This window comes from Saccostrea echinata, unplaced genomic scaffold (assembly GCF_033153115.1).
Source record: "Saccostrea echinata isolate AGI-Se365-2 ecotype Australia unplaced genomic scaffold, CSIRO_AGI_Sech_v1 ptg000051l, whole genome shotgun sequence".
NCBI lineage: Eukaryota > Metazoa > Mollusca > Bivalvia > Ostreida > Ostreidae > Saccostrea > Saccostrea echinata.
Genome location: NW_026889800.1, coordinates 1,847,100 through 1,855,097, shown reverse-complemented (window position 1 = coordinate 1,855,097; position 7,998 = coordinate 1,847,100). Strand labels below are relative to the sequence as shown.

General features: G+C 36.3%; 2 protein-coding genes across 2 annotated transcripts in view; both read right to left on the bottom strand.

The window, feature by feature from the left end:
• The window catches only part of LOC133203783 (uncharacterized), a 177,748-nt gene that overhangs the window by 23,036 nt on the left and 146,714 nt on the right, over nucleotides 1-7,998 (bottom strand). The window lies entirely within an intron of this gene.
• LOC133203459 (uncharacterized) lies at nucleotides 1,796-7,509 on the bottom strand. Its single transcript, XM_061339238.1, has 2 exons — nucleotides 6,699-7,509; nucleotides 1,796-1,932 (listed from the first exon to the last, which is right to left on the bottom strand). The coding sequence occupies exons 1-2, from the start codon at nucleotides 7,507-7,509 to the stop codon at nucleotides 1,796-1,798; spliced, it is 948 nt and encodes a 315-aa protein (XP_061195222.1).

Sequence of the window (7,998 nt, the reverse complement as noted above, 5' to 3'; positions counted from 1 at the left end):
TTACTGTGAAATCAGGTGATCTATATATATATTAGCTTTGAGATGCTCAGAGGACCAAACAACGGCTAGTGCCTCTCTTTCAATCTGCCTATGTCTGCTCTCAACTGCTATTAAAGCTAGGCTAGCATAAGCTATAACATTGTTGTTCTGTGTCAAAACAGCTCCTAACGTATAGACCTATTGGGCTAGCATCTGCGATAACTTGAGTTGCCTAGTTGGGGTTAAAGTATGCAGATGTGGTTTTGTCAGATAGAATTTCTTTTTGCCTTCTAAAAGTCTTTTTTATGGTGTTCATTCCATTCCCAAGGTACATCCTTGTGTGTAAGTTTCCTGAGAATCTCAAAAGCAGTTGCATAGTTTGAAAAAAGGGAGAGGTGTAGCTGGTCATGCCCAGGAAACTACGAAGTTTCTTAACTGTTTTAGGTGGCTTCGCCTTTTTGATTGCCTTGACCTTTTTCTGGGCCAGGGGAAATTTCTTCTGGGCATAATATTACACCAAAGAAGGATATTTTCTTTTAATTCAACTGGAACTTCTTTTTGTTAAGCGTTAACTCAGCCTTGCTGATAGCATCAAATCTTTCTTCAAGGGCTTAGTCATGTTCTTCCAGCGTTTTTACGTCGTCTGATATGTTTATGGCTCCCTCGACGTGTTGAATGACACTACGCATTGCCTCTTGGATTACTTCAGAAGCCGAAGAAATTCCAAAGTTAAGTCTCTTGTATTGATAAATACGTGATGTGATAAATTGGTGATGTATCTGGGTTTTTTTATCGAGCTCTAGCTGATGATATCGTGACACAGATCAAGCTTACTGACAAGTTTGTTTGGTTCAGATCATTGACAACTTCATCCAAAGCTGGCATGATATGACCTTCACGTATTATTGCCTTATTCGATTCTCTCATGTCTAAGCAGAGGCGGATTTCTTAACCATCCTTTTTGGGTGGAGTTAATATTGGTGATATCCAAGTGGTTGGCTCATCTTCACCTTTTTCTATGATGTCTTTATCGTGCAGATGAAAATGTGTCCTTCTGTGGCGCAAAGCTACTGTATTATTGTCTTTGTTAATGTGTCGTTTGACTGTTGTATTCTTTAACTTTCCTATAACATTGAAGAGATGTTCGTACTTTTCAATTGGACAATTGACTCCGTTATATTTTGTTATATTTTGTTAATGACTTGAACAATTCCAAGGTCTGATGCAGTGTGAAATCCAATAAGGGATCCATAATTTCTTTCTACAAAATGGAATTTGTAGAGATCATGTTTTGTCATTGTCTCCACATGAAGTTTCAGAGTCCCTTGAGTTTTAATGGATTTCTTCCTCCATATGGAAGTAGTTTGGGACCTTTATCTTTCTTCTCTTTAATGAACCCGATTCTTTGATAGGTTATCTGGTAAATTATGTTGATTGACGCACCTGTGTCAACTAATAATTCTGATGATATGTTGTTGAGTTTCGCATGAACTCTAAGAGTTTTCAGTATTTTTGGGCCTCGTTTTAGAACTTGTTTTGCTGTTTTAATGCTGTATGCATATTCATCACTGTCACTGCCTGTTCTGATTTGTACATTACCGGTCTCATAGTTCACAACCCTTACTTGTCTAGGTGGTCTTTTTTGGTTTTTTTGAAGTGATTTTCCTTGCCTCAGTGGTTGCATGTAGCACCCATAGCTTTACATCTGGATTTGTGTGGCTATACCCCCCCCCCACACACACACACACATCTAAAGCAGGTGTCCTTTTTTGTGAATTTGGCCTTGATTTTGATTTGTGGTAAGCCTTGTCTGGTTTTATGTTCCTTGATCTTCCCTTGTCACATTTGGCTGCAGCTTTTCTGTTGTTTGTGTTTTTGTGGAGATGGCTTTGGCGCATCCTAAGTTCCTTTCAATCTGGGCTGAATATTTGTCTGCTGCCTCCATCGACCTCCCTAATTCAACCACAGCATCCAGGCTTGTGAATTAATCTGATTCTCTGAAATCTTTTTTTCTTACCTGAGAAAGTTGACAGTCTGAAATTAGTTGTGATCTAATGCGGTCATTTGTAAAAAAAAAAACAATATCTAGCAAGCTGTCGAAATTCTGTTATATATTCATTAATTGTTTGGTCTTCTTTTTCTTTGCATGAAGTAAATTCTTGTTCCGCGACCAATTCGTTTTTCTTTGGCGTAAACACTTTCGCTAGGTCTGTTTAGCTGAGTCGTACAGGCTCAGGTTCCGTTTTGTGAGCATCGTATATTTCATGTGTGTGTTTTCCTACATAGTGGAGCAAAAGAGCTCTTTTTCGGGCATCGTCCCGTATGTTCATTGCAAGGAAGACGTTTTCTAAACGGGTCGTGTACTTTTCCCATTTTTTACCCACGTTTGTTTTGCTTTATCTAGGTCAAATTCAGGGGAACTCGTGATGTGCGTCATACCTGATTGTTCTGTTTACACCTTTTAATTCCCGATATATTTCTTCACTTATCGATTCTCGTCGCCAATGTAATATTTTGTATATTCTCTATTGTTGCATTCTTGGCTGTAAAATGGATACAGAACAAAAAGAAAATAAATTCCAGTATTCTACAATATAAACAAATACTGAACAGATAGTGGATACTTCAACTATTATTGACTATAGTTAATTTTTGTTAGGGCATAACGATGCCTAGAACTAAATCGGGTTGAAATGTGTCTACCTTTCTGATATTTTCCCTAAACTCAAATAAACTGAAGTTTATTTTATAATAAAATTGTTTATTTTTTGCACCTCACAGAAAAAGACCAACTTTCGGTAATCATTGACTTGTTTTATTCTTTACTCAACAATGGGTCTTTTTCATCTTAATATATTCCAGTAATGTTCAAAAAGACATTCAATAATCTACGGATATAAGAAATTGAGGTTAGATCTAGTTAAATTGTGGTCAGGAGTAGTGACTTTAGAGGTCAGGACTAGTGATGTTGAGATCAGTGCTAGTGACGATAATGAGGTCAGATATAGTGAGGCATTGGGCATGACTAGTAAAAAGGTCAGGCCTACTGAAGATGAGGCCAGGACTTGTAAAATTGAGGTCAGGTCTAGTGACCTTTAGGTCAGGTCTAGTTCAGTTGAGGCCAGGAGTAGTGAAGTTGAGGGCAGAACTAGTGAAGTTGAGGTCAGGTCTAGTGAAGTTGAGGTCAGTTCTAATGAAGTTGAGGTCAGGACTAGTAAAGTTAAGGACAGGTCAGGTGAAGTTCAGTGCAGGACTTTTGAAGTTGAGGCCAGGTCTAGTGAAGTTGATGTCAAGTCTAGTAAAATTTTTAGGTACTACTGACTAGTCTAGTTTGTTTTAGAGTTAATGTTGAGCTCTGTAGCTGTTATTGATCAAAATGAAAATGCATTGACGTATCCTACTTTGGTAGCATTGGCATAACGTAAATTACTTGATACATATGTTACGAATTATTTCATTTTTTAAAGAATAATTTTTGAGTCACAAATATTCAATAATAAAGAATTCAGTGAACATGAAGTCAAAACGCAATAAGAACAACTTACCCCTCAAGACAGAAACCCCCCCCCCCCTCAACACAACTGATATGAAGACAACTCGCCCCATGATTTTTCCATATATATTTTATATGTATTGAGATAAATGTTCATATTTTTCATTTTTGCCTTAAAATATAAATACTAAATACAAGTAATTAAACAAAAAATAACCTGTGACATTTACGAACAACGAAAATCTTTTTTTTTAAACTTTTTAAAAAAAAAAATTAACAGATGGAATTAAAGATATTTACAGTATCACAGACCTGACACAGGGTCAAACTGCCTTAAGAATCCCGACTCGGGTAAAACACACTAACAGCATAGTTTAACTTTTCCTAAGACCCTGTTACAAAATGAGCTACATGTGTGTGTTACACTAGAGCTGTTGTAACAGAAATTTCACAAACATGAACCAGAGGTACTGTGAGTTGTAAACCTATAGGGCTTAGAACAAACATTATTAGTTGAACATTGTAAACTTGGAATATATTCATATCATAATCATTTTAGCAATTAATAGAGAGCTTATTAGTACCAGTAACTTAAAATAAAAGGATTGACATTAATGGTGTACCACATGCAGTGACTTTATAATTGGAAAAGGGACTTTAATTCCATGAATTTTAACTTGTTAAAACAAATTGGATTTTGATGTTGGTACTGTGAACTATAATTTTGTAAATTTTTTTGTAATGGAATTGATCAGAATACACTAATAAGGCCCATCGATACTAAGTAATAAAATTCGAACGGAAATGCAAAGTTACATGTACCATTAAGATTCTTGACCAAGAGCAATAAAGTTGGGAACTCTGAAGTTGATAAGTAAAAGAGATCAGGCCTTGTACATCTGTGGTGCTGAGATGGAAACTGAGCTCAACATAAAACTTATGTAGGTGCATGTATACCTTGATTGGAGAGTTGTGCCATGTTGGGGTTCATAGGTCAACGGACAGAACTACGTACAAGAGTAGGTGGCAAGGCGATGGTAAGGTAGCCAATACGGCGTACTTTAATATTCAGAACATGAATACCCCCTAAGCATAAAATAACCGGTTTGCCGGAAAAAGGCATTTATTTTACTATTCTTTGGAATCACTTTTGATTCTTATCTTTCAGACTTTTCTTTAATTTGTTTTGGGTTCTAGTTCTCAGCTCTTCTTGAATATTTTGGACTATTTTTAAAAAATTTTTTGCTATTATAAGTGCTATTATTGAATTATTATAACAGATGCTTACTTTTACACATCAATATCATCATAATAAATCACTATTTCATTGCATTTCCAACAGGTCTTAACTAAAATTATATTATTCTGAACTTTGGCCTCTTTTTAAACTGTAAAAATGCTGTGCAATAACTGCTGTGCAATAACCATGCAAACTGTCAACCCAGTATACGAAGTATACAATTACTGAACACCTGCTACAGAAATGTACAACATTCCTAGACAGAGCTGTATTAATATAAATTGTGTCTATATTAAACTGTCAACATGTACAAAATGTCATCTGTTGACTTTTGTAAACCATTGTAGTAACTGTGACTGAATATTGCTTGAATTAATTGAAAGAACCATATATTATCTTTATTGTTAAGAACTATGACAATGTCACCTCCAAACCCCTAATCCCCAATCCACCAACCCACACACCTCACCCATTTTGCAACTGTACCCCCTTCAATTTACTGACATTTGTAGTGATCTATAAATAAAGTTAACCTACAAACCAAACAACTGTACTGGTTTCCATTTCTTCACTTTAGCAGTGATCTATAAAATTATACTTAATAAAATAATCGTTCACTAATGTCTTGCAGACGATTTCAGCTTTTGTTGGATTAAAAATATCCTTTAATTATTTATAAATTTGCTTGTAACATATATTGATTAATTTTTATGAATGAAAAATAACAAAACCAGTTGTCTATTTCATTGATTTATCAGTAAAATCACGGGGAGTGTAAATGTTGTGGGGAGGTCCGTAGAACAGCCCACTTGGTTCAAAACGGATATTTATCAGCTGTTTCAGGCAATACACACGTTTAGACTGCGGAAGACGACACATCGATGTAGTCTAAATAAGTATAAGATTATACAGTGAAATATTTATTTCAACTGTACAGATTTGACATGTGTTTCTGATCTGATAATTTTTTGATGACGTTCGTGATTTATTGGAGAATAATGTCCGCGGCATTTCTTTGATCTCGGCAATGAATAATTCATTAATATCTTATAAGTATACTTCTAACTATGACAATAATAAATTGTACACATATTTTACCCGAAAAGGACGTTAATGGTAAACTAACAACCAAGCTTAATGATAAATGTAATGAATTCAGCTTTTCAATCGTCAATTTCCCTTACTTATAGCAATATACCCTAATCACTTTCATATGAGGTTTATGACTCTCAATTGATTTGATACGCAAGAGCATGGTCTACGTATGACTAATTTCTAAAACTAGGTATGTCGCCCGCGTGGCGCAGTGGTTAGAGAGTCTGCTCTAGAGTCGCGGAGTAAGGAGTTGATCCTTACGTCGCGAGTTCAAATCCCACTGTGGGACGTGGAGACCGGTCCTTCGGATGAGACCGTATAAACTGAGGTCCCGTGTCGCAGTAGGTGCTGGCACGAAAAAGATCCCTCACTGCTCAATGGCCGTAAGTGCCGAGTATAGGACAAAATTTGAAGCTCTCCACCGGCAAGTGGTGGCGTCTCCATATGAGTGAAAAATTCTCGAGAGGGACGTTAAATAACATACAAACAAACAAACAAATAAAACTAGGTAGGTTATTGACAAAAAGTTGTTGAAACACGAATATCAGCAGTCTAGTTTAACGTCCTCATATTACAAGGTCTATTGTCGATACAATATCCTTATCAGCAAATATAACCTATCATTAAGTAATGATCATGACAAAAAGCACACAGCGGGTGTGACCGGTCGGCAGGGGATGCTCACTCCTCCATGGCACCTGATCACACCTCTGATGTTTGGAGGTCCGTTTTTGCTCTGCTCCTATTTTGTATTGTATAATGGACTTTTGAGCTTGAATACTGTTCGTTATCTACATATATTTCACTTTTTAGCTTTAATAATGTTTGTTATCTCAAAATTTCATACACAAAATGTTATGTAAAATATAATCATACAACAGTACTACTTACCAGTCAGAGAATCCCCGAGTCTGTATATGTTCACTGTGTTTTTGTCCCATGAACCAACCCAGAGGCAGATCATTTTGTCATCAAAAATCAGGCCGCATGGTCCGTCAATCCCGTGCTCTCGGGTCTCTATTTGTGACAGGAATTGTCCATCTTTGTCAATTATCAGTACTGAGCCGGTGTTATAATCACACACGAAGATGTGTGACAGGGAGTCTGTACAGATTCCAAGCGGATCTAGTCGTGATCCTGATGAGTGTCCTTTGAAGGAGAAGCGATAACTCCCTCCACCATCCGTCACCACTACACAGAACCAGTCAGACACAACAACATCTCCATTGCGGTTCTCTGTGATGTATCTAGGTATACAATACAGTTCCTGACCTTTGTTGTCGTACTGTATGGACTGTACGTGTTGTCCTGTGGAGTTATACCTCACTACCTTGCCTGTATTGGTATCAGTATTACGCATCACGATCAGCAGGTATCCAGTGGAGGGGGAGCTGTAGACACACCGTGGTTCCCACGGTGCTGTGTACTTTATTAAAGTAGTCTTTACTGTGTTATCTGTAGACAGTTTGTTGATGTTGTACTCTCTGTCTATATAAATTAAATCGCCCTCATTATTCACTGTGTGTACTCCATAACCACTGAGTATACCCGTCAGATGATGTAGTTGATCACCTGCTGTGTTTGTCAAGATAAGATTGTTATCATCACAGATCCAGACACGGTCTGACGTAACACGGGAAATGTGACGACCACACCTAACACCTGCCACGGATACAGATTTCTGTTTCACTGCTCTAAACATCATTTAAAGCAGACAATTATTTCTTAACTTGTCTCTTCCATGTTGTTTCCCTCCATAACAGAATCATGTGTTTATTTCATCGGTCAGGGAGATTTCACTATAAATCACATCATTGTATTATAATTATATACATCATTAACAATTCACTCATGAATCAATGTTTTGGTTTTAAAAAGTTATAGAACTGAAAAGAACTAAGGCAAAATAAACATAAATACCTTTACACTGGGTGCTGAATGCTTACAATGACTTAATGAATGCCAGTCAGAAGTGTTCTCAAAGATACCTGTCTAACAAATCAATATTTACGAATAAAAGCATAATTATATGATTTGCAAAATACTGAAAGATTTTTAAGATTCTTATAGATCATAATATGGAATATAATATTTTACTACATTTTTTTACAGTCCAGTGTGTACATTTTATAGTTTATATAAGAATTGTCTTAATAAACCTTGCTTTTGTACAAATATTAATTCATAAGTT